General features: G+C 49.1%; 2 protein-coding genes and 1 non-coding gene across 3 annotated transcripts in view; 2 read left to right on the plus strand and 1 right to left on the minus strand.

The window, feature by feature from the left end:
- LOC138966639 (DNA-directed RNA polymerase I subunit RPA1-like) overlaps positions 1–1,931 on the plus strand; it is a 43,526-nt gene extending 41,595 nt beyond the window's left edge. The window contains exons 33-34 of the mRNA XM_070338931.1: positions 459–569; positions 1,052–1,931. Of these exons, the coding sequence (XP_070195032.1) occupies positions 459–569; positions 1,052–1,348 (408 nt within the window). The 3' untranslated portion in view covers positions 1,349–1,931. The remainder of the gene's footprint in view (positions 1–458; positions 570–1,051) is intronic.
- A 304-nt stretch (positions 1,932–2,235) lies between these two features.
- Positions 2,236–26,843, minus strand: LOC138966640 (prolyl 3-hydroxylase OGFOD1-like). The gene is made up of 13 exons (XM_070338932.1): positions 26,617–26,843; positions 25,925–26,076; positions 24,601–24,647; positions 24,016–24,116; positions 22,907–23,026; positions 21,816–21,907; positions 14,550–14,678; positions 13,922–14,035; positions 13,368–13,447; positions 5,690–5,856; positions 4,776–4,904; positions 4,289–4,347; positions 2,236–3,998 (listed from the first exon to the last, which is right to left on the minus strand). The coding sequence occupies exons 1-13, from the start codon at positions 26,765–26,767 to the stop codon at positions 3,843–3,845; spliced, it is 1,497 nt and encodes a 498-aa protein (XP_070195033.1). The 5' UTR covers positions 26,768–26,843; the 3' UTR covers positions 2,236–3,842.
- On the plus strand, positions 7,040–7,158 carry LOC138967857 (5S ribosomal RNA). The gene has a single exon (XR_011456034.1). It is a non-coding gene; the product is annotated as a 5S ribosomal RNA (ribosomal RNA).
- Positions 26,844–26,904: the final 61 nt, after the last annotated feature.

Below are 26,904 nucleotides of genomic sequence, written 5' to 3' on the forward strand. Positions count from 1 at the left end.
ATCCAACCACTTCTCTCCCCTTTCATTCATTTCCATTCCTAGAGTTCCTTCCTTTTTTTGCGTGTTTCCTCTCCATTTTCTTTCAAACCTTGTTCGTTCCGTGTTGCGTCTGCTTTTTGTTGTCTTTTGTGTTCTTGTTTTTCCTGATGAAGCTTCCATAAGCGAAAATTCGTACCGTCTTGTCTCGTTCTTGTATCGGTGAGTACAGTATTCCTTTGTTTTTTAACTTTACCAATTTCTAAATAACACAGGGTGCGATACGGCAGCAAGCTTGAAATTTGAATTTAGCTAAACATTATCATTTTTTTGTTTTTTTGTTGGGGGAGGGTATCCTTTCTGTTCATATCTCTATAAGTTAACCTCCATTTTCGGACCTGATTTTGTGCACCTACAATGTGTGTGTGTTCCTTGGATGTCATCTTTGAAGTTTTTATCCATTTGAATGGTGGTGTTTGCAGGAGATGATGAAGTACAGTCACATACTGGATCTCAACTCGCTGTACACAAACAGCATCCATGACATCCAGAACACGTACGGTATTGAGGCTGCCAACAGAGCCATTGTCAAGGTGAGTGGTTGGCATGGTGATTACCCCGGGTACACACTGTGTTGGCAGGGAAACGGTGTTACATTTGGTTGGAACTTAACACTGAGAGAGAAATATCTAAGGAGGAACGATGGTTGTCATGGTGATTACCACGGATACACACTGTGTTGGCAGGGAAACGGGGTTACATTTTGTGTGAACTTGACACTGCGAGAAAAAAATCTGAAGAGGAAGGAAGGGAAGGGAAGGGTTGGGGAGGAGTAAAACTCCAGACAGAAGCATTTCATAAAACACACCGACTTCTGGCTGCCTGAAGGGCGGGGTAAATATGGTCATACATGTAAAAACCGTGGGATTTTCAGCCCAGGAATAAAGAAGAAGAGCACTGACTTGCTAAATTGAAGGAAAGTTCATCTGTTTTTTTCGTTTTCAGTCTGTTTCCATGAAGCGTTTGTTGAAGATCTTGTGATATGACCAGTTTATTGTTGTCTGTATACTTTCAGGAAGTGCAAAATGTGTTCAAGCCTTACGAGATTTCGGTGAACCCTCGTCACTTGTCCCTCCTGGCCGACTACATGACGTGCGAGGGATCCTACAAGGGTTTCAACCGTCTGGCCATGTCCTCCAATCCCTCTCCGTTGCAGAAGATCACCTTTGAAACATCCATGAACTTTCTCGTCAGCGCATGCATGAACGCACGGCCAGACCAACTACGATCGCCATCAGCGCGAATTGTGGCAGGGCAGGTTGTGTCGAGTGGAACGGGGTGTTTTGAAATTGTGCAACCTCTGCAGGTCTGAGCGGTTGAAGTGTTGACAACGGTCTTTTTGTGATTGAGCTGAACGCTTGTGTTCTGAACTTCAAACTGTAGTTTGATTAAACTCAAAAGAACTGACTGCAAGGATGGGGCTATCAAAGGAAAAGTTTGAAAAGCATTGCAGTTTGATATGCTGCTTGTGTTATCATATGTCCAATGTCCAATGAAGTGTGGGAATTACATCTATTTCACATGTTTTGATAATATTTCTGAATCAGTTGCAAACTGACTTGAAGGATTGGTCATAATTATTGAATTGGGATTTTGTTAAAAAGAATGACAGATTGGTATAATTGTGTAGTTGTCTGTGCAGAAAAAATGTCAGCGCCATGATATTTCTTTTTGTCTGAACACTTTGTGAAAAGCTCGCCAATGAATATATTTGTTTTCATTATTCTGGACTTAAACTGGAGTTTAACTTGTTCAGTATATGCATTTACGGTAGAATTCATATTTGAATGAGCATGAACCTTTTACTGCTGTTAATGTGTTAGAGATAATGAGACAAGAATCTTTATCTTGTCTCTTGTTCAGCAGTCACATTAAAGAATTGTTGACACTTTCAATGTTGTGCATATTGTTGCTGGTGTAAGCGCATGTGTGTGTAAGTGAGAAAAAGAGAAGGCAGACATGTAAATGAGAGAAAAAATAAAGTAGCTTCAGCCCAGTCTGCAGCTGAACCGAATCTTTTCTTCTCTCTCTCTCTGTGTGAGAAGGCAGACATGTATATAGAGAAAAAATAAAGTAGCTTCAGCCCAGTCTGCAGCTGAACCGAATCTTTTCTTCTCTCTCTCTCTCTCTGTCTCTCTTAGCCTCTTTTTGTGCTCCCTCTTTCTTTCAATACAGTACATACAACACAGAAACAAGGAATGTGATGCCCATTATTTATATCGTTTGAAGTAATGATGACGGCAAAGTATGGAACTGGTATGTTCATCTTTTACATGATGCTTGAAGGAATGATGACAAAGATTACATAAAAATGACAATGGCTTACATAAAAAATGATTAACATGATAGTGAACACATTTATGAATACTGATCAAAAGAAAATGGCATGAATAAGTATGTTGCTGGGAGTACTGTTATAATCATATGCTCTATTCTCCATGACTCGTGAGCACTGATGCGTAGCACCTGAGGTAGCTGGAACTTGTAAAAAAAAACATGTCAGAAGTTTACAATGCAAAACATCAAATATACCGAGATATAACACACTTCATAACACATTTCTCATCAGATACCAGACCAAACATCTTTTACTCACTAACCTTTAATCTCATCTATCATTTTATGACATTGCATTAAAAAAAAATTCAGTGCAAACTAATTCATCATATCGTAAAATTTCTAATCATCACACAAGTTCCGTGATTAAAAGTAAAATTTGAAATGTCAACACTGACAGAACAAGTAGGTAAGCATCTTGGTATACACGTGTCTCTCTACAACTGAACTTTTACATTAAAATAAATGTGTAGGACCAGTAGCAGTGCACAAGCGATGTAGCCATATTAGAAGCATTTCAGCCATCATCTCCAGAGATGCATGGTGATACAATTCTTGAGACCCGAGACCTTGGAAGACGATGTCAATACCCTCAATAAAAAAAATACAATAAAAAAAGCACATCAGAACACATGGCACGGAAGTGATACCCCTTGGTTTCTCAGAACATGTACACAGCTTCATTCTGCACTCGGGAAAGATGCTTTAGCATGGGTGCGTGTGAGGCGTGAAAGCTGCCTGAAGTTTTTGAAGGCACCCGTAGAATGAAATCTGTTTAAGACCCTAATTTTTCAAATGTTCTGCTAATAAAGACTGAACATTTACCTCTTCTTCTTCTTCTTCTGCGTTCGTGGGCTGAAACTCCCACGTACACTCGTGTTTTTTGCACGAGTGGAATTTTACGTGTATGACCGTTTTTTTACCCCGCCATTTAGGCAGCCATACGCCGTTTTTGGAGGAAGCATGCTGGGTATTTTCGTGTTTCTATAACCCACCGAACTCTGACATGGATTACAGGATCTTTTTCGTGCGCACTTGGTCTTGTGCTTGCGTGTACACACGGGGGTGTTCGGACACTGAGGAGAGTCTGCACACAAAGTTGACTCTGAGAAATAAATCTCTCGCCGAACGTAGGGACGAACTCACGCTGACAGCGGCCAACTGGATACAAATCCAGCGCGCTACCGACTGAGCTACATCCCCGCCCTCATTTACCTCCATTTTAAGACTTTCTCCCTTCTAAGATCTGGTTTTCTCAGACTTTGGGAGGTCTTAAAAACAGGATTCCACAATATCCTATGATGATCGCTACTCTTTGTTGCTTCAGACTTTCTTCTAGTACACAATTGCCAGACCACACACCAAATGGACCCATGCTCTTGTGAGATTTCTCATTCCTACAACATAAATCCGCCCGCACCCTCAAAATAAGCAGCATCAATGATATTGCCATGATCTTTCAACGCGCTTCAATCGGCATTCTCATAATAAGAGGCAGCAATGGTGCAGTATTGTGGTTCCTTGGCCTTGGTCACCCTGTGGTTGATATGTTTGGTGAAGCGCAGCGTCTCTCGATCCTTGTAGACTAGAGCCAGTGAGTTGGGCGCTGGGGACACGCTCAACAACTGCAGATGAAAAAGCAAAAAGAGAATAAAACTCGCCACCATGCACTTTGATAAAAAGTAATTCAAATCAGTAGGAGAAGCACACACTGCCGCACAAAGGTATACACTACCCTTTCTTTTCACATCTGAAAGTGTTGACAGAAACCTGCATTATTTGAAATCTGTAATACCATCTTACTTTACACCAAGCCATTCGTTAGCATGTAACCCTCGTTCAGGAGCCGCCATCACACCAAGAAAGCAGTGTCATCATGTACAACAAGGCTAATCAAGGTGAATGTTGCACTTACCTCATCATCTTCCCCCTTGGCCACATAAGAGATGTAGCCACCACAGTCCATGGACCATTCTGCAATTAACAAGAGTGACAACATAAACAAACATTGACATGGAACATCAAATGATAGTGAAAGACAACTTCCTGAACAAAGCAAGTCATGTTCTGTTTGAAAGACATTACCCTTGAAACAAAATTCCCTCTCCAGCTGAACAACATACTCAAATGAAATGAATTGAGCACGCTCCTAACATATTTAACTTTATAGCGCTTTCAAACATTATAAAGGGAAGGGGGGGGGGGGGGGGGAGGGGCAGAGGAGAGTTGGACATGGAACTGAGGTCACAAGAAACGTAAGATTCTGTAGAAGTCGGAAATGCTTCTTTACTTCAATGGGGTCATTGTATATTCTACTGATCTAACGTATTGAGTGACTTTTCCAGTACAGAAGGAAATCTGTCACTGTATATTCTCAGGAGGAAATCTGTGTGGTGAATTACCTGCTCCTCCCAGAAAGAAGACGAGATCTAGCGCCATTTCTCCAGCGTGCGGGTCTGTGTCGTGCAGCAGTGTGTAGCTTCCGTGTTGAAACCGCTGTGCCTCCACTCTGCACTTGGCTGTGTCGCCCTCTGTTGAAAGCAGACATCACTATAGTTGTATGCAAGGCCACTATTGTAATCAAAACTGTGGTTACAAACAAGTTGTTTCAAGCGCAAAGAGCATAATTGTAAAGTTATGATGTTGCGCTATATAAATGCTCATTTATTATTATTATTAGTAGTATAGTCAAACCTTTCAGGATCCTGAACTGTCCGTCCATTCACAGTTTCACTTCTAAAATAACAAATTCAAATTGACTTTTAATTACCAATCTTTTCATTTCACACAATATGTAAATCTATCACTGAGATGGGGGTGGGGGAATTCTATTAAAACATTCATTCCTTTTCGTGTGAACGATCATGTGAACCATCACAAATGTGGTCAGACATTTACATGGAATGATATACTTCCAATGAATATATATATATACCAAAACTCGACAGCATGGCTGCGTTTTTTACAGAGAGAAACAATTTTGCTGAATGAATTTTACATATTGACATTGGGGTCAGTTAACAAAAACATTTTCATTCAAATCCCACACTGCGCCGTCGAATTCTGGTAAATCTTCTTCTTCTTCTTTCCGCGTTCATGGGCTGAAACTCCAACGTTCACTCATGTGTTTACGTGTATGACCGTTTTTACCCCGCCATACAGGCAGCATACGCCGATTTCGGGGGATGGTAAATGTTTAACGTGAAGAATTTTCTTATCCCATGTAAAAGCCTGGACAGATCTGTGGCGGCTGCCGTATGATGGGTTACATGAGAAGGATTGTGCCTTTAACTAAACTGCCCCTCCCCCCACTTACTGGCGTCACTGCCGTTGGCCACGCCCTCAGCATCAGCGGCAGGGTTGTCGTGGAGCTGTAGACCTGTCATAGAACTCAGCAGGAGGAACATAGCATCAGAGCGCAGAATCTGAGCGAACGTCTGTGCCACAGCGGGTAGGTTCTCTGCTTTGCAAACATCATAGTTCCTGAAACACAACAAACAACCTGAGGGTAAAAAGTCCTGTTTAATTTCATGCATTCAGATCAACAGGTTGTTTTCTGTTTCAAGCACAAATACAGTTACGTATGGAGACGAAATAGAAGCAGGAAAAAGTGCAAACCATAAACAGAACAAAACACTGACAGTTTATTATTTAAACTTGTTCCATGTACACAGAAGTCAATATAACACTTACCTCGACAGTACTATTCTTGCACATTATCTATTATAGGCCGAAAAAATTGGACAAAACGCTGAGTGGGTACAATTATCTCCCATAACCATGCGCCACCGTGGATCCCAAGCACTGTCCGAGTGCTTCCCCCTTACAGGATGTAGGTGGCGCGTCCTCTTTCTTTTTTCGCGCGTGTCAGACCGGCTGTGTTTCTGCTACGCTCCCGGATTATTTTGGACTAAGAGGCTCCTTTTCTGTGTGGACTATCACCTGTTGGATTATTGTGTGTTATTCCACTTCTGGCTTGAGGCTACGTTGTGTTTCCTTCAACTTGTGCCTCCGTTTTTGTGTGGCGGACTCGGCGTGCCTCCCGTCCTACTTCGTGGTGACCGGTCGTCTGCTTCTCGTTTCGCCGCATTCACTTGAGTATTGACCTAAATTTTCTTTGAATTTTGTTAATTCTCGGTCTTTAAGGGTACGTACAGGGCGAGGTAGGATGTCTCGTCCTGTTTTGGGCTCTGGTTCTACGGAACCAGAGTCTGCCGGGGGCAACCCTTCTCCGGGCGCCCAGCGTCATGTTTTACGCACGGAGAAGGGGATCTTTCGGCGCTCCGACTCTCCCTCCCCAAACGCTTTGCGTTTGCGGCGAGGGAGGGCGGAGAAAGCCTGTTTGAGCAAGCTCAATGCGAGCTTGCTCAAACAGGCTGGGCTTGAGCCTGAGACTTCGGGCGGGGCTGCGCCGTCGAAGGTTCGGGGAAGGTCGAGGGGAAAGAAAAAGCTTCTTTCTCCTTCTCCTTCAGTGGAACAGGCTTCCCCCCCTTCGACGCCGTTGTCCGGCCCTCAGTCTCAGGCTTCAGCTCCTCCCGGTTTCAAGCCTGGGGGGAAGGTTTCCTTCTCCCCCCTGGCTCGAATCCGGGGGCAGGTCGATTCCCAACCCTCTTTGGGGGTTGGTGAATCCGATCTAGGGGCTACTGGAGAGACTCAGGTTTTGACAGCCAACGGCCATACCACGTTGAAAACACCGGTTCTCGTCCGACCACCGAAGTTAAGCAACGTCGGGCCCGGTTAGTACTTGGATGGGTGACCGCCTGGGAACACCGGGTGCAGTTGGCATTAAAATCTTCCTTTTCCGGTGCCTCTCCTGTGCCCTCCTCGGTTTCCACCGCTGTGGAAGCCAGGAGGGACACGGGTCCTCCTCTGAACTCCCTCGCTGGGTCGTCTGCTGCTGTTTTGACAGTAGTTTCGGCCTCCTGGGGGGGGAGATCGGAGGAGATGACGGGGTCTCTGAATTCCCTCCCCGCTGGGGTTGGGATGCGAATTGACCCCGTTCAGGGCGGTCCTGTGGGGGCAGGGGTTTCAGGCTTCGTGCCTACGATCACTGCTACTACGGTTCCCTCTGACGTCCGTGTGACTGGTGGCTGTCCCTCTTGAAACGCTCCGGCCGACTAGTTACTGGACGTGGAGGTGTTCGACAGAACGTGGTACTTCTGTCGAATGGTCAGGGCGACGGGAACATTGTTTCTGTTGCTCAGACCGACACCTCCGACCGGACCGTCTTGACCCCACGCCATTCCTTAGCGTCTGGTGTTCGGGTGACGGATGGTCCGGACCAAGGGTCCGGAACGTTCCAGGCTTACGGGTCGGGATCGAACCGGACCCACGGGTCCCGACTGGACTTGACCTCCGGGTTTGGTCCGGACGGGACCCATGGTACGGGACCGTACCGGACCTTAGGGTCCGGTGCGGGACAGTACCTCTGGCCCTTGCCGGACCCCCCGGACCTACGGGTCCGGATGGTACGGTACGGGACCAGTGGTTCGGTCGGGACCGGACCACCTGACCACCTCTGTTGGTCTGGGTGGTCTGGCACCGAACCGGAACACACCGGACCTACGGGTCCGGAGGGTACGGTACCGGACCAGTGGTCCGGTCGGGACCGGACCACTCGACCACCTCTGTTGGTCCGGGTGGTCTGGCACCGAACCGGACCATGCCGGACCTACGGGTCCGGATGGTACGGTATGTCCACGTCCGGACCGAGCCACCCGAACACTTCTGTGGGTACGGATGGTTCGGTACCGAACGGGACCTCCGGATGGTACGGGACCGGACCGAATCTACGGGTTCGGATGGTCCGGTACCGGACCACCCGACCACCTCTGTTGGTCCGGATGGTCTGTCACCGAACCGGACCATACCGGACCACCGGACCTACGGGTCCGGATGGTACGGTAGGTCCACGTCCGGACCGAACACTTCAGTGGGTACGGATGGTTCGGTGCCGTACGGGACCTCCGGATGGTATGGGACCGGACCACAGGACCGGAACACCGGACCACCCTACCGGATCGGTCCGGACCACCCGACCACCTCTGTTGGTCCGGATGGTCTGGCACCGAACCGGACCTACGGGTCCGGATGGTACGGTATGTCCACGTCCGGACCGAGCCACCCGAACACTTCTGTGGGTACGGGTGGTTCGGTGCCGAACGGGACCTCCGGATGGTGCGGGACCGGACCGGACCTACGGGTCCGGATGGTCCGGTGCTGGACCGGTGGTCCGGTCCGGACCGGACCACCCGACCACCTCTGTTGGTCCGGATGGTCTGGCACCGAACCGGACCATACCGGACTTACGGGTCCGGATGGTACGGTGTGTCCACGTCCGGACCGAGCCACCCGAACACTTCTGTGGGTACGGATGGTTCGGTACCGAACGGGACCTCCGGATGGTACGGGACCGGACCGGAACACCGGACCGGACCACCCTACCGGACCGGTCCGGACCACCCGACCACCTCTGTTGGTCCGTATGGTCTGGCACCGAACCGGACCTACGGGTCCGGATGGTACGGTACGTCCACGCCCGGACCGAACCACCCGAACACTTCTGTGCGTACGGATGGTTCGGTGCCGAACAGGACCTCCGGATGGTACCGGACCTACGGGTCCGGACCTACGGGTCCGGATGGTCCGGTGCGGGACCACCCGACCACCTCTGTTGGTCTGGATGGTCTGGCACCGAACCGGACCATACCGGACCACCGGACCTACGGGTCCGGATGGTACGGTATGTCCACGTCCGGACCTAACCACCCGAACACTTCTGTGGGTACGATGGTTCGGTGCTGAACGGGACCTCCGGATGGTACGGCACCGGACCGGACCACCCTACCGGACCGGATCGGCACCCCCGACCGGACCGGACCATTTCTTTTCTGATCAGACCCGATGGGTTCCTGTTCAGTCTATAAATGGCGGGGGTTCGTTGGCTGGGCTGACCCAACAGTCGCAGGGTTGTTGTTTTTCTCCTCCTTCGGCTGCTGGAGACGTTTCGTCTTTGGGGCAGGGGTCTTCGCGGCCTCTTGCTTCTGTGGGCGTTTCTTCACAGCCTGCTTCATCGCTTTCGGCTCTTCCCCCTCAAGCTCCCTACACTCCTGCTTTTGAGGAGTTGTCGGGAAGTGAAGAGGAGAGTGAGTCGGAGGACGATAGGGAGGAGGATCAGGGTCGCCCTGAGGTTAACACTGAACCTCTACCCTTGCCGGTTTCTGATGGAACTTCCGAAGCTATGCTTCGTACTTTCCAACAGTACATGACAGACATCACGCGGCGTCTTGACGTCACGGATGCCTCTCTTAAGCGTCTGTCGTCTAGTGTTGACACACAGGACGTGGACCCGGGGTCTGAGGACGAGAGGCAGGAGGCTCGTCCTCGCACAGCTAGAAGGACGTTTGAACAGTTTCAGGACGTCCTTCCCTGAGACGCCCTCTCGTCCTTTGAGTCCGCTTCGGCCCGGGCGCGGGAGGCTCACGCCGCGTCTGCCGGCGGCTCGTTTTATGAACGATCCGGCCGCCGGCAATTCGCGTTCCACCCTAGTCTAAGTGCCACGGTGGAAGCGGCAGCACATCGCCTGAGGAGTACAGATTCACGTGCAAACGCGACCTATGTTCCTCGGGAGGACGCGGGTTCAGTGCCATGCTTTCCTTCGGGAGGCGCACCTCCACTGTTTCCTCGTGTCCAATCTGTTTCGTCCCTCCCTTTTCCCTTTGACTCTCGAACTCTCCCTTTCCAGACTTCGAGTGTTTAGGGTGGGGCTGACGGTGATGTGTTCGTTGGGGAGGTGCCTTCGGTCAAGAAGGTGGAACTGAGCTCTGCTTCGTTCCACAATCTTGAGGCCACCGTTTCTTCCACAGTCGAGGCCCAATCACAGGCCTTGACATGGATGAGCACGCTGTCCACACTGTTGGACCCTCCCGATCGGGCAGAGTCCGATTCCACTCGGGTCCTTGACACGGTTCGAGTGGATCGGGCTTTGCATGCCGTGCGATCGTGCGTGACGTCTGCGGCAGAATTGGCCATTGGAACACGGGTCCACTTTATTGGCCCTGTTCCGTGATCATTTTCTGCCTACTTCTATAGTGCCTCCGGATATGAGGAAGAGTCTGAGGAACACGTTTCCTCAGCCTTCTTCCCTCTTTCATCCGGACACTGTTCGTTCTGTGGTGGAGTCCACACGCCAGAGGAACACTGATTCTCTGATGGTTGGCCTCGCTGCTTCGGCGACGGCGGCGGGGAGTAAGAGAAGTGCTACAGTCACCTCCAGCTCCCAGCCTCAGAAGAAGAAGAAGAAGCCAGTTTCACTGCCTCCTTCTTCCTCCTCTTAGGCGCCTGTTGCGTTCCCAAGCAAGACGAAGGGTGCTCAGACAGGTAAGGGGAAGCAGCACCACCAGGGGGGGTGGTCGCAAGCCTGCGCCTGCCCGCCAGCAGAATTTTCAGTGAGTCCCGGCCCTACGTTGACGCCCCCTCAAGTTGCCCCTCTTTCGTCCGTCGGTTCCCTTTTTTCGGGCCCGCGGCATGTGGGGCAGACTGGTCTCCAACCAGTTTTTCTTGAGGGTGGTGTGGTCGGGGTTTTCTCTACCGCTGTCGTCACAACCTCCATTGTCCGCTCTACCTTGGACGTTCCCCCCTCCTCGAGAGCCTGCCAGATGGCAGGCTCTTCAGGACGAGGTGAACTCGTTGGTCGAGAAGAAGGCGGTCTACCCCCTTTCTCAGCCTTCTCTGGGGTTCTGCTCCCGCCTGTTCACCGTCCCCAAAAAGGACGGCCGGTTCAGGCCGGTGTTGGACCTCTCCACCTTGAACTTGTACCTTCACAGGTGCAAGTTCAAGATGGAAACCCCTTCGTCGGTCCGGTTGGCCATCCGGCCAAACGATTGGGCCATGTCTGGGACCTCCAGGATGCTTACTTCCACATCCTGGTGGCCCCGGGGTACCGACATCTGCTCCGGTTCGTTTGGGAGGGCACGGTGTTCGAGTTTCGGGCCCTCCCATTCGGCCTGTCCTTGGCCCCTCTGATTTTCAACGGGGACAACAACACCACATGCTTAGCTTACCTTCGCCACCAGGGGGGCACCAATTCTCGGTCCCTCTCCCTGTTGGCGGAGGAGATTCTGCTCTGGTGCCAGACCAATCAGGTCCGGATGTCAGTCCAGTTCGTTCCGGGGAAACTGAACGCCCTGGCCGACATTCTCAGTCGGGGCGATCAGGTTCTCTCCACAGAATGGACCATCGCTCACAACGTTCTACAGCGTCTGTGGGCAAGGTGGGACCGTCCTCTGATCGATCTGTTCGTAACTCGATTCAGCGCTCGGCTTCCCAGGTACGTCAGCCCCTTTCGAGACATGAATGCGTTCCACTTGGACGCATTCACTCTCTTGTGGAGGCTCCTCGATGCTTACGCCTATCCCCCGACATCTCTGATTCCGAGGGTGCTGGCAAAATATCTGCAGGAACGACCAAGACTGATTTTGGTCGCGCCTTACTGGCCAACAGCTCCGTGGTTTCCAGATCTTCGCGGTCTCACCCACGTAGACCCTCTACCTCTGGATCTGGACGGGGGAGGTCTGCTCCAGCCTCGATCATGCCTCCCTCATCCACGTCCAGAGAGTCTGTGCTTGACCGCATGGTTCTTGTGCGCTCCAAACTGCTTGCACTAGGATTGCACAAGAGTTCAGTAGAGTTTTCCTTGAACGCTAAGAGGCGATCAACTAATCAGCTCTACGACTTACGCTGGAGAGCTTGGGCCACCTTCGCCTTGTCCAAGGGGATAAAGCCGCTTTATCCCTCAACACAGGACTTGGCCAACTTCCTGGTGGAAGTGTATCAAAAGAAGAGTCTTTCTTCTAAGACTCTTCTTGGATACAGATCTGCCATCGCTTCCACGATTGCGGCCGCTACTGGTCGCAGAACTGAACACTTGATCAGGTCCTCCCTCATCGCTAATGTCCTTTCGGGTATTAGCAATGCAGCGGTGTCTAAACCTCGGGTTTCATTTCCCAAGGGGGATGTCTTTCTGGTCCTCAAACTCCTGCGTAGCAATGAGTTTGAACCCCTGGCAGGCATCAGTATCAAGTTGCTGATTTTTAAGACTAATTGTTCCTCATCGCTTTAGCCACTTGCCGTAGACTCAGTGGTATTCAAGCTTTGAGTGGCCTGGACTTTGACATTGAGTTCACCACACAGCAGTGGTTGCTAGCATGGTCACGTCAGTCTAAGGTATGTTTCTTGGGTATATTTTCTTTTACGGTAGTACTGTTCGAAAATTGCCTGGGTATCTTAATCCTTGGATTTAAGTGATTTTGATTAAGGAGTTTAATACTCTACATATCACCCTCACACCACTCTGGTATTCTGTGCAAGAATAGTACTGTCGAGGTAAGTGTTATATTGACTGTAAGGCTTCTTTTTAAGCCTACTGTCTATATGATACTTACCGAGACAGTACTATTAGAGTTTCCCTCCCGCCTCCCCTCTTGATATGTTATGGGCTTTTTGAGGGTCTGCAGCTCATAAAGAAAGAGGACGCGCCACCTACATCCTGTAAGGGGGAAGCACTCGGACAGTGCTTGGGATCCACGGTGGCGCATGGTTATGGGAGATAATTGTACCCACTCAGCGTTTTGTCCAATTTTTTCGGCCTATAATAGATAATGTGCAAGAATAGTACTGTCTCGGTAAGTATCATATAGACAGTAGGCTTAAAAAGAAGCCTTACAATTAAGTTTAAACAAAATTCATTTGGGGCCAGAGGGCATAATCAAGAGCTCATGATTTTGGTAAAAGTGTGTAAACAAGTAAATCAGTGAACTCAAATGCATTCTGAATTTATCATTTTTTGACAAAGAAGTTTGGTTTTGCAGAAATGAATGCACAACAATGTGCCTGATTTAAATAACTGTTTCTTGTCAATGAAAATACATTTTATTTACAGATTTCCTGACAACCAGGACAGCACTCTTAAACAAGTAACGGCAGCAGATAAATACCGTTTGTTTGGCGGTCCCCGATGTGTCCACGCCCTGTCATCACTCTGCATGGCTGCCACCAGTTCTTCATATTTTTCATCCTGCAACATGCCATTGTACAGATATTGTCTGCATTCGAACAGACTTATTCCGAAAGTAAGGGCCAATCACAAGCAAGGGGTGTGTCAGAAACATGTGCTCCTGTCCATGTGTTTCCGACACACCCCTCACTAGTGATTGGCCCCTCAAATGTTTGTCAGAGGTTTTGACAAGGGTATTCACTCTTCCACAACCCATACAAATCTGACAGAGTTATTTTCGAAAATGGTCTATTGAGCACTGAGAAACATCTGAACCATTCTGGATTGTGTGAACTTGAGGCTGTCAAGTTTCAAAGAGAATGGCAGTCAACAAAATTCTGTTACTTCTTTAGCAATTCACCTGAGGATAAAAATTTTCGAGAACTAAATTTGTCTCTGTGACTTTGTCATATCAGCAGGAGAAAATGACTCATAAGGTCACCCCGCTAGGCTGCGCATGTAAGGGTATCGTGAGTCATTAAGGGGTCCACTCACCTTCAAGAAATCACTGAGCTCCAGCTCAGACTCAGACTCGAACCTCTCTCTGATGTCGTTCTGAATTTCCTGACTGATGTAAACTGGGTTGATCCAGTCAAAGAACACCATCTCCTGTCATGAGAATTTTGTTGTTGAAATAAACACGAAACAAAATAGCATACAAGGAGAAAAAAAACCCATCACTCCAGAGCTACGTTGTAATTAGGCCAAAGAAGGTCTTCGAGGTGCATTCTATTTTTATTTCTTACGTCACATATTTTGTCATTTGTTCACTGCAACAAATCAGCTTAGAAAAGTTAGTGAACCCCCAAAACAGTAAAAGGTCGATCCTAAAAACCCTTCCTCGACTTGTCAACCCCCCCCCCCCCCCCCTCAGTCTTTCTGTTCATCTTTATTTTTCTCTTTCACTGTCACTCCCATTTCCAAAATGAGCATGCACACTCATAACCCATGCGGACACAACACATGATATAAGTAAGACTAAGAGTAGCGATGAAACAACAATGGACCCCCCACTTTTAAGACATCCAAAAATGTGCAAAAAGCAAGTACTTAACAGGGCGAAGGTCTGAAATTGGGGGTATTAAAAAGGGGGTCCCACCGTAATTGATGGTGGTATCATTACCTCGATCCCCCCGCAAGAAGAAATGGGGATGGCGGGCTCTGTGTATGGTTGCGGTCGTGCAATGGGGGGCCCATGGAACCAGCCACTGATGGCCAGTCGAGTTTTTTCCTCTGTCAGCACTTCAGACACCTTCATATGTACAAACACGCCGGGTAAAATTTAAAAAAAAAAGAAATCTTGAGTGTAGGAGAAATGTAACAACAACAAAACAAAACAAACAAACACAGAGAGAAAACAAAACTACGTTGGAAAAAAAGAAGAAGGAAACAATCAGAAAACTATAAGATGGTTGACAGAAAAACCTTAATCGAAAATTTTTAATTAAATTTTCATTTGATTAATATACTTACCCGAGTCACATATTAGCATTGACGCAGTCGAGATGCTAGGTGCCTGAAAAACGCTATCCCGTCTATAGTCTAAGGGAAGCAACCCAAGCTAAAAAAGTAGCAAGCTTGCTACCCTGGGTTGCCTCCCGTAGCGTATCACGCCACAGATCTCGTACCCAGTACGAGACACCCTCATTCGACTTCTAGAATACAAAGAAACTAAAAGCGGGGAAGGTGGGAGGGAATTACCTATGTGACTCGGGTAAGTATATTAATCAAATGAAAATTTAATTAAAAATTTTCGATTAAATTACATATTCTTACTCCGAGTCACATATTAGCAGATAACTCCAACAAGGTGGTGGGTAAGAAGAAAAATTTCAAACTCACCGTTATGATCTGGAGAGGCATTGCCCCGCTGCCACCAGTGCAGGGAGGGTCCGTGAGCCATCACGGCAGACCGCGGCGATGTCTCTCAAGTAGAACGAGATAAAGACGTCGTCCGAACGCCAGTACGCTGTGCGCAGGACATCGTCGAGTCTTCGAGACCTCAAAACGGCCAATGAAGACGCCCACGCCCGAGACTCGTGCATTCTAGCTGACTCGAGAGGGAAGGCAGGCTGAGCCCCCCCCCTTTTGTGCCAGACTCCACACATAGGCTTGTTTTATGAGAGCTGACACCCACCTGGCCAAGGTAGTCCTCGTAATATCTCTTTCCATAGAAGTATTCAAGGAGATAAATAGGAGCTTCTGCGAGCTCGACCTGATGGGCTGAGTACGAGCTAAATAGGCCTCCAGGGCCCAAACCGGGCAATTGACCATGTCTGGGTCATCCTGCGCCACAATATGGGACAGAGGCCTCACAAGGACACAGGGAGAAGGCTGATCCGGTGTCTGATTCTTGGCCAGAAAGGCCTCCCGGAAATGCAAAGACAAGGAGCCGTCGCGCTCTCGGCCAATGTCCTGCGGACTGCCTGAAAGAGCGTGGATCTCGCTACCTCTGCGGGCCGAAGCCAGAAGTAGCAAGAACAGAGCCTTACGAGTAAGGTTCGCGAGGCTAGAGCCCTCCAGAGGCTCGAAGTCCGCCGAGCGCAAGAACTCAAGGACAAGGAAAAGATCCCACTTGGGCAGAGAAGAGCGCTTGACGTCCTGCAAAGACGCACCCTTAATAACCCCAGCGACAACCCCGCTAACATTGATGGTATGACCGATCTGTTTAAGAGTCGAGGCAATGGCCGACCTGCGAACCTTCAAAGAGGAGGACGAAGCCCCCTGGGAAGACAAATCCGCTAAGTGATTGGCGACGTGCATAGTACGAGGGGCCACCGGGTTCAGCCCATGAGCCTGACACCAGGTGACCCAGGCACGCCAATGTGACGAATACACTGAGGAGGTGGAGGCCCTATGTGAGCGCTGCACCAACTCCAAAGTGCGGTCGGAAGCTCCAGACCGCCTCAGAGCGGACCTCACAGTCTCCACACGTGAAGATTGAGAGACTGCGGGTGCCCGTGAGGAACTCCGGTGCGAGGCTGAACGAGTTCGCCTGGTACCAGAGCGAGAGGAATTGGAGGGCCGCGTGCGAGTCTCAGAAGGTCCGGAAACCAGGGCTGAGACGGCCACAGAGGGGTGACCAGAAGCAGAGACGGCCTCTCCAATTCCGCCTTCCTGAGGACTTGGCTGAGAAGCTGGAAGGGCGGGAAGGCGTAAGCCTCCAGCCCTGTCCAGGGGATGTCCAAGGCGTTGGTCGCCCACGCTTCCGGATCGGGGAAGGGGGAGACAAACACCGGAAGGCGCCTGGAGAATCTGGTGGCGAAGAGATCCACCACAGGCTTCGGGGCCACAGCCCAAAGGCGGAGAAGGGCACCATGCGTGATGGTCCATTCTGCCTGCAACACCTCGTCGGAGCGGCTGAGCGCATCCGCCAGTGTGTTGAGACTCCCTGGCAGGTAACGCGCTGAGAGAGAGATCCCCCGCTGGGAGCACCAGGTGAGGATCTCGCACGTTCTGCGGGAGAGAGTGGGGGACCGCGAACCTCCCTGCTTGTTCACATAGGCAGCCACTGTCGTATTGTCTGTGAACAGACGCACGCGCTTGGCCGCCAGGGAAGGGAGGAACGCGACCAGAGCAAGAAACACGGCCTCCAACTCCAGCGAGTTGATATGCCATGTGCTCTGTTCCACAGACCACAGTCCGGAGGCCGTGAGCCGGTCCGTGTGAGCCCCCCAACCCAGCAGGGACGCATCTGTGAAAAGGTCCATGTTGGGAGGGGGGGAAACAATGGGAACCCCCCTGCATACCCATCCCGAGTCCAGCCACGGGAGGGTCGCAGCCTGGAACCAATCCCCAAGGGGAACCAGAGTGTTCCAATCCACACGAGGAGAGTCCACGAACGGCTTCAGCGCGTGCTGAAGCGGGCGTTTGTGAACTCTCCCTAGTGGAACCAGAAGGGCCATGGACTCCATCTGCCCCAGGATGGAGGCCAGAGTCCGAAGTGAAGCCCGCAGGAGAAGCGAAGTAGAGTGGATGAGAGCCTGGAGCTTGTCCACCCGCTTCTGCGAAGGCTGGACAGTCCAGGTGACCGTGTTGAACGTCATCCCCAGGTAAGTGAATGACTGAGAGGGCACGAGCTCTGACTTCGTATGGTTGACCGAGAATCCCAGCAAGCTGGCCTCCCGGAGAACCAAGAGAGTGTGCTGCCTGCAGAGAGCCTCGCTCTGGCCCATGATGAGCCAGTCGTCGGGGTATGCTCGCAGCCGCACACCCTGTGACCTCACCAGCGTGCAGAGCTGCCTCACCACCATGGTAAAGATCCATGGGGCAAGGGAGAGCCCAAAAGGAAGTGCGCGGAACTGGTAGACTTGACTGGCCCACCGGAAACGGAGCCATTTCCGGTCGGCGGGATGCACCAGAATATGGAAGTACGCATCCGTCAAGTCTATAGAGGTCACCCAATCTCCTGGGCGGAGAGCGTCTCGAACCGAGGCAGGCGTCTCCATTTTGAACCGAATCGTTCTCAGAAAAGTGTTGAGAAACGATAGGTCCAGAACAGGACGCCAAGCCCCCGAAGCCTTGGGGACCGCGAAAAGCCGTCCATAAAACCCCGGGGACCTGTGGTCCGAGACCGCTTCCACCGCGCCCTTCTCCAGCAGAGAGGCAACCTCCGACTGGAGGACGGCCCTTGCCTCTTGCGAGAAGGGTGGCTTGAAGGCTGGAGGACGCCTGGTTAGAGGGGCCTTGTCCCCCAGCCAGAGTAAGCGGAATCCCGACCTCACAACTCCCACTATCCACTGGCTTTGTACTAAGGTCAGCCAGTGTGACAGTGCCCGAGCAAGGCCCCCCGCCATCACCAGAGTGGAGGGCGGAGGGGGGGTGAAGCCGGGAACGCTTCATTGGGGGTGGGGCTTTGCATTGGAAGAGCCCCTACCCCTGCCCGACGAGGATCTCTTGCCCGACCCGCGGGAAGGGGCACGAGGTCTCTTCCGGGAAGCAGGATGCGCCTGAGCTGAGGACCTAGCCCGCTGAGGCTGAGCCTGCTTAGGAGCAGCCTGCTTGGGAGCAGCCTGCTTCTGCTGCTTCAAGGCCTGAAGCGCAAAAGAAGAGAACTGCTGTTCCCTGTTGGTGTCGATCTCCTGCTTCCTGGCATCAGAGGCCAGGTTGCCGAAGAGAGCACCGTCCACCACGGGTGAAGACCTGAGGGTGTTCCGAGTCAACTCCTCAGAGAACTGAGAGTGGGCAAGGAACAAGTCCCTTCTGCACGAAACCGCATGGAAATAGTGCAGAGAGGACAGCCTCATCTGTTCTTCGTTCACCCGTGCGAGAGTGGAGAGCAGTGTGGCCACATCCTCCGCGTCCTGCTCTTTACTAAGAGTAAAGGGCGCCAAGGACACAGTCAGAGCGCGAGAAAGCGCCCTAAGCAAGGTCTCGGAAATGGAACTGAGTTCCAGCAGCTGTCGGCCCACTTCTTCAGAGGAAACCAGGGTCTGCTCAGAAATAGGCAGAACCGAATCTCTCTTCAAAGGCTTCGTCAGAAGCGGAAGAAGGCCCGGCGTGACCAACAAAGGTCCCCGCGGGAGGGCAAAAGACGACAGAAGGTTCCGAGACGCCTTAGGCCAAGGCAACTTCCTCTGAGCCGCTACGGGCAGAAAGGAAGAAGCCTGCGCAGGAGCGGCAAGATAGTCCAGCGCTGAATCCGGAGCTGTACCGTGCGGCACCAGCAACGGGACCAGCGCCGGTGGCAACCCGCTGCCAGGAGGAGCGGGTTTGGCAAAAAGCTGAGAAAGCTGAAACGCTACAGAGGGTGATTCCTCAAACCGGAAGTAGCCGTTTTCTTCCTTTGCCAACCGGAAGTCAGCCATCGCCGACGGACCAGCAGAACGCAAGGCCGAGGACGAAGCTCCCTCCGGAAAATAACGAGAAGTGACCTCTGCGGCGCCCTCCAGCATAGCCCGGAAGCTAGCAGGGGCCTCCACCAGCGTCTGATCGTCAACCAAGGACCTGGAGTCCGAAGCGACGACGGATGAGGAAGGCTCGAAGCCGAAATCCGTTGAATGACGCTGAGGTCCTTCCTGTTGGCAAAAGATGTCACCCGTGTCCTGGCTGAGAGGAAACTGAGGTGCATCAATCACCGAAGGCAGAGGTCTAGAGGGGCTAGCAGCCACCACCGTAGTGTGTGACTGTAGTCCCAAAACAGGCCCAAAGCCCGTATGCCCATAGGGCAGACCATGTCCACAGTTCGCCGGCAACCCAGCGGAAGCAGCGGGAACCGCGGAAAACCCCGGAGGAACCGGAAGTGAGGCAGCAGCAGCAGAGCTAAGCCATAGCTGCTGCTGAGCCGCCTGTGGGCTAAAGCCCGAGAGCCCGAAGGCAAGCCCTAGGCCGGAACCGGAAGTGACAGCGTCATGAGAACTTCCGGCCAGACCCACACTTCCCGTCGAGGACGGAAGCGCAGCTACCGGAAACGGCCGCTGAGCAAGGGCATAGCTCAAACTGGAAGGGGCCATGGGCTGCCCGTGAACCGGTGAACTGACACTTCCGGCCGGAGCCGGAAGTGGAGCTGTCGTAAACGACTGCTCACGTAAGGAGCTGCTCGAGCCGGACGGGACCATGGGCTGTCCGCGAACCAGCGAGTAGCTACTTCCGGAGACCGGAAGTGCAGCTGCCGCAAGCGGCTGCTGCGAGCACATACCTTCAACTGGCCGCGTCCCCGAGGGGACACGCTCAGGCGTACCTCCGCAAGCGGAAGCCGCCGAGTACCGGCCAAGGAGGGAAGTAAGTCCCGGTGGGTGAAGTCCATGAAGGTCACGGACGCCGGAACCCGACGGCAGAGGCGAAGATCCGGTGTGAGCACATCCGGAAACGGCCGACATCGGAAGCAGAGACGCCAGCGAAAACTGGTCACCCACCCCCGGCAGGGGGGCAGAGCTGGCAAGAGAGTCAGAATGACCCATTTCCTCCCTGACCAGTGTGCGAATCTCTGGAAGTAGAGAGGAAAGCAACGAAGACACCAGAGCACTAGACTCCGGTGCCGGCAAAGGCGTGCGCGTAGGAGCCCTAGGGGCAGAAACGGACGCCTGAGAGCCCGAAGGGGTCACTTTAGGAGGAGAAATCGAAACGGAAAAGACAGTATTAGTCTTAGGATCAGAGACGACTACCACGGGGTTCTTACCAGAACCAGAAGCAGAGGATTTAGGCTTGCCGGGGCCCTTGCCCTTACTCTCAGCCTTCCCCCCCCTCTTTTTCTCACCGTCCGCCATGTTAAGACGGCGTGAGCAAAGTAACTACTGAACAAAACTAAGTCCACTGGACGAAAATTCAGCAGAAACAAACGGTCTAGCACTAACGTAAAAGCAGAAAAAAGTCGCTACACAAACAGCGCTAAGCAAACATTCACAGTCCGAAAACGGACAGAAACGTACAAGTGTAATCAACACGTGCTAGTCACAAAATGGCGACCGAAAGGAAGCCACGAGCAAAGTAACTACTGAACGTAACTAAGTCCACCGGACGAAAAATTCAGCAGAAACAAAGAACTAGCACTAACGTAAAAACGGCAAACAGCCGCTAAACAAACAGCACTAAACGAACGTTCGCAGTCCGAGCACGGACAGAAACGTACAAGTGTAATCAAAACGTGCTAGTCACAAAATGGCGACCGAAAAGGAAGCCACGAGCAAAGTAACTACTGAACGTAACTAAGTCCACCGGACGAAAAATTCAGCAGAAACAAAGAACTAGCACTAACGTAAAAGCGGCAAACAGCCGCTAAACAAACAGCACTAAACGAACGTTCGCAGTCCGAGCACGGACAGAAACGTACAAGTGTAAACAACACGTGCTAGCCACAAATGGCGACCGGCAAGGCGGCCACAACGAAACTACTGCAGCAACTTCTAAGTCCCAAGGACGTCAGAATAACAGTAGAAACGCGAAATACAACAACAAGGAAAGATCTCACCAACTGGAAACCAGCTAAGAGAAGAAGACGGGAGCCGAGGCCGGAGGGTGTCAGGCTGACAAACAAACGGCCTAGGAGCGCTAGCGAAAAGACGACCTGTCTCTCTGGCTGAAAGGAGTCGAATGAGGGTGTCTCGTACTGGGTACGAGATCTGTGGCGTGATACGCTACGGGAGGCAACCCAGGGTAGCAAGCTTGCTACTTTTTTAGCTTGGGTTGCTTCCCTTAGACTATAGACGGGATAGCGTTTTTCAGGCACCTAGCATCTCGACTGCGTCAATGCTAATATGTGACTCGGAGTAAGAATATGTAATTTAATAGAACAATCAGAAAATTGTAAGATGGTTTGACCAGAAAACATTAAAAAGCAAAACACTAATAGGTCATTCTTTTCACCCACAAATGTATTTGTTTTATTAATAAATGTACTATGATAAATATACTACATTTTTATGCTCTGATGCCATGAAAGCTTGCGTCTTACCTGGTGAAATGATGCCGGGGTCACTTCAAAGAACACAAACTGATTCTGCACTGGCAAAATGGACTTGACAATACTGTTGGGCTGTCCTTTGTCTGGAAAAACAACCATCATCTTTGTTCAGGGATCATGAAATGGTTGTGGGTATGGTGACAAAAACAAACTGTGTGTCATAACTGGGCACACACAAGCAGCTACTACTAGGACAGTGGAACCCCCCTTTTAAGACCTCCAAACATCTGAAAAAATAAGGTCTTAAAAAGGAGGAAGTCTTAAATTAGGGGGTCTTAAAAGGGGGGTTTCAACTGGACATCACTACTAGTACTACAAACACCCCCCAAAAGCACAGAAAACCGAATAAAGTCAAAATTTACAAATGCTTAAAATGAATACAAGAGAAGCGTTGAAAATGCGTGGAAGGGAAATGGGCAAGTGCCTATGGACATTCTATTACTGAGCAGATGCAGTTTTAGCTGATTACCATCTGCAGTAGGGAATAGTAAAAACATTACTGAATCAAAAATATCCAAAAACACGAAAGGTTAGTTTAATGGAATGTTTAATTACAGACCAAACAAAACATTGACAAATACATTGACCTCGTGGTCTTTGTGGTGTACGGAGATACAAATAATAATGAGACCATGAAAGGAACTTATATTATAGGCGCTGACTTCGATCTCTCCATCAAGATGACGAGAATCAAAATCTTTTGTCTGAACATTATCACAGACAAAATTTCACTGACATCCAAAGTGATAAGTTTAATTTTTTGTTTCATTTTCATTCCTTTATTGTCCCATCGGTGGGAAATTCCGGTCGCTTCCTCCCAGTGGAAAACTAGCAGCAACAAAATCACGCTACCCAAGTGTGCGCGTGTTTAGATGTGATCAGCCACCTGCCCTTATGGCAGAATGACCGAGGTCTTTTACGTGCCACAGTGGTGACACGGGGGTGGAACATGGATACCGTCTCTGAGTCTACATATAAAGTAGACCTGTGTGTGACCCGGCCCGGATTCGAACCTTGTTACCAACGGATCACAAGTCCAGTGCTCTACCAACTGAGCTACCGGGCGCCCCGTGGTCTCTCACCATCAGCGTCAAAGAGATCCAGTGTGCCTCCATCCTCCTTGCTCCAGGACGCGGGCACCAGGTAGTAGATGAACGCGATGTGTCGCTCCTCCAGCTCATCGTCATGGCACAGCAGTGTGTCTGCAACCAACCTCTGTTTACAGCGCTTCAACATTCACCTCTCTCTCTCTAACAGTGTGTCTGCAACCAACCTCTGTTAACAGCGCTTCAACATTCACATCTCTCACAGTGTCTGCAATGAACTTCTGTTTACAGCGCTTCAACATGCAAATCTCTCATAGTGTACAGATATAGAGCATCTACAGATATAGAGCGCACAGATATAGAGCGTCTAAACCAACCTGTTTACAGCGCTTCAACATGCACATCTCTCCCAGTGCACCGATATAGTGTTTCTGCAACCAACCTCTGTTAACAACGCTTCAACCTGAACATCTCTCCCAGTGCACCGATATAGTGTTTCTGCAACCAACCTCTGTTAACAACGCTTCAACATGCACATCTCTCCCAGTGCACCGATATAGTGTTTCTGCAACCAACCTCTGTTAACAACGCTTCAACCTGCACATCTCTCCCAGTGCACCGATATAGTGCTTCTGCAACCAACCTCTGTTAACAACGCTTCAACCTGCACATCTCTCCCAGTGCACCGATATAGTGCTTCTGCAACCAACCTCTGTTAACAACGCTTCAACCTGCACATCTCTCCCAGTGCACCGATATAGTGCTTCTGCAACCAACCTCTGTTAACAACGCTTCAACCTGCACATCTCCATCAGTGCGTAGATATAGCGTGTCTACAACCAACCTGTTTACAGTTCTTTAACAAGCAAATCTCTAATAGTGCACAGATATAGCGTGTCTACAACCAACCTGTTTTACAGTTTCAAGATGCAAATCACATACAGTGCACAAATATAGTGTGTCTGGATCCAACCTGTTTACAGTGCTTCAATCTGCACATCTCTTAGTCTTACAGTTACAGATATAGCGCAGTGGTACGTAATCTGATTGCGCCTTTTGACGTGCTGAAAAAACCTCTCATGGGTCATTTTCAGGACAGAAAACCAAATCCTGCATACGTGAGCCAAAACTCAGTCTAAGTTTACCTGTATAGTCGTAGTTTGAGCAGAACATGTCGATTTTGTTGTTGAGTGGAAAGGCTGTGATGTCATGTAACCACGGCAACACCTGACCTTGAAGTACATTTCTGTCACACACACAAAATATTATCATTCATATGACACAAATTAAAATAAATATCAGCAACAATAGTCACTACAGGCCTTAAATTATACAATCAAGGAGCATACTTTAAACTCCATCCTGTATTGTATGCTCTTTCATCCAGCAACAAAACAAAGAATTAGTTCCCACAAAAACAGTACCGGTAGACTGAAATTATGTTTCTGTGCATCAGGTAATCAACCGTTGTCTAGTAATAGGTACTAGTATAATAATAGTAACAATCATAAAGCAGAAAACTTAACAAATAACAATTTGTACAAATCTATACTTTACATTTGAGGATGAAAGTCACTTGTTCATTTCAATGCTTGTTATTCTCTCAGGTGCCAGGAGATTGGTTCCGAATATTTCTCACTTACTCTATTACACGTCATATGCATTTAGAGCGCTTTCTTCCCTTTGTTTATTGAATTTGTAAAACACTAGTTCAAGTATTCCTAACCTACCTGAAAGCTTTAATGCAGGGAGTGTTGACATGCTTTAGTTCCACACTCTGAAAATAATGAAGAGGACATAAATTAATGGTACAACCACAAGAGAAAAGTAGTGAATACATAGATCTCTTGAGACAGGAAATTGTCTAAATTTAAGTCTACAGTATAATAATTTAAATAAAGGAATGTGTTTAAAAAAATAATTTCATAATAACTACAGCAGTACCTGCAATGTGGGCTGGGTGGCCGAGTGGTAACGCACTTGCGCTCGGAAGCGAGAGGTTGCGTGTTCGACCCTGGGTCAGGCCGCAATTTTCTCCCCCCTTTCCTAACCTAGGTGGTGGGTTCAAGTGCTAGTCTTTCGGATGAGACGAAAAACCAAGGTCCCTTCGTGTACACTACATTGGGGTGTGCACGTTAAAGATCCCACGATTGACAAAAGGGTCTTTCCTGGCAAAATTGTATAGGCATAGATAAAAATGTCCACCAAATACCCGTTTGACTTGGAATAAAGGCCGTGAAAGGTGAATGCTCGCCTAATAGGCTACTGAGCTTTACTGGCCGATGTGAATGCGTTATATATTGTGTGTAAAAAATGTCTGTTTGTCTGTCTGTCTGTAAAAAATTCCATTTCAAACGGCAGAAATTAATATGTAAGCGCCTAGGGCTATATATCTAGATTAGGCGCATAAAAATGATCACAATAATAATAATAATAATAATGTGTGAACCCTCCCGTGAGAGGACACCTCCCTTAAAAGGACACCTTCTCTTGTCCCTTTTTATCTTATCTCTACCAAAGTATACCTGTCATGAAAGGCCACCTGCAATGTAGGGACACTTTTGGCTGGTCCCAAGGGTGACCTGTCATCGCAGGTACCACTGTAATAACAATTTGCTCGAACAGTATGTGTAACAGAGCTTGAATCAAATATTGTTTCCAATAAAAGGGGATGTAAGAATAGGTTATAGGATGAAGGAAAGATGGGCTGATATTTGCCATGAAGATCTTTACAATGTTTTCTGAATTGCATGACCAGTATATTCACAAACCTTTTTTTCTGCAGTAGCTGAACATGCAGTTTGCATCTTCCAACATCATGCCAAGCTCATGTTGGTGTAAACACTAATAGCTTTAAAATGTTAAGACTGAAAGCTGTCGACAGCAAAGTGCTTTGAGATTAATTACTACCCGCAACATTTGTCACCACGAATAGTTCTGCAGGAGCAAGCCAGTTTTTTTCATTTTCATTAAGTAAGCAACACTTAAACTCCAAGAAAACAATAAAAGTTTGAAACTATACTTTGATACGTCAGTCTACAGATAAAATATTACCTGTTTAAATTTGTACAAATCATTGTTCTTGTCCTGCATGTCAAGACTTTGAAGCTCAGCAATGAGGTCATCAATGAAATCAGCATCATCAATGAAGCCTGGAAGGGACACATGACGGAACGGAGACGCATACACCTCAGCACCTGTGCTGTCTGAAAGAAAATGAAGAAACCCCTCTATTTTGAACTCATTTGATCTTCCCAGTTTCAAACTCAAAAGTTAACTTTAAATTATAATATAATGCCTATTTATTACTGGAATGGCTTTCAAAGTATTGATGTCTCTTCTGTCACTGTTAGTATTACTGTAAGTGTCATAGTGTCACTGTCAGTACCTGTCAGTGTGTCACTGTCAGGCAATATTGTGCAAACATTGTTTGTTTAGTTTGTTGCATTACAATTCAGGCTAATACTTATTTTAATATAGTATAATGCGATAGGAAAGAGCTACAAAGTAATGTTTTTGGGACTAATTATGATGCTGCTGTAGCTAGCATCCCTGAAGTGTTATTCATTGAAATCAGTGTTAGCTAAAGCTTACCATACTAATTATGATGCTGCTGTAGCTAGCATCCCTGAAGTGTTATTCATTGAAATCAGTGTTAGCTAAAGCTTACCATACTAATTATGATGCTGCTGTAGCTAGCATCCCTGAAGTGTTATTCATTGAAATCATTGTTAGCTAAAGCTTACCATCTTTGCTGCGCGATTTTGATAAAAATGCTGTGGCAAAGTTGCTTTTGAGGGCAGCAGTCGCATAGGCCTTGTCCAAATTTGCTACTTTGGCAGTTTTTAAAGCCTTCCTTCTGGGCTCATCAACTTCTGTTAGGTCCGTAAAACTCATTTTTGTTTCCAAAATGTTAAATGCAGTGTTAAGAATGCCCGCAGGGATCACTGAAAACAAAACAAAATTCTCTGAGTGTTATCTCCCTTGAGTAATGTCGTAATTTATTCATCAATAATGACAAATAATGTCACAAC

The sequence above is a fragment of the Littorina saxatilis genome, linkage group LG5 (genome assembly GCF_037325665.1).
Source record: "Littorina saxatilis isolate snail1 linkage group LG5, US_GU_Lsax_2.0, whole genome shotgun sequence".
Lineage (NCBI taxonomy): Eukaryota > Metazoa > Mollusca > Gastropoda > Littorinimorpha > Littorinidae > Littorina > Littorina saxatilis.

Bases quoted from the DNA above. Each gene is read 5' to 3' on its own strand.
- LOC138966640 (XM_070338932.1), bottom strand. From the start codon at position 26,767: ATGAGTTTTACGGACCTAACAGAAGTTGATGAGCCCAGAAGGAAGGCT. The intron at 23,027-24,015 runs GTAAACTTAGAC...GGTTGGTTGCAG, and splicing joins CTCAAACTACGACTATACAG to ACACACTGCTGTGCCATGAC. The intron at 4,905-5,689 runs GTAAGTGGGGGG...TGCTTTCAACAG, and splicing joins GGCCAACGGCAGTGACGCCA to AGGGCGACACAGCCAAGTGC.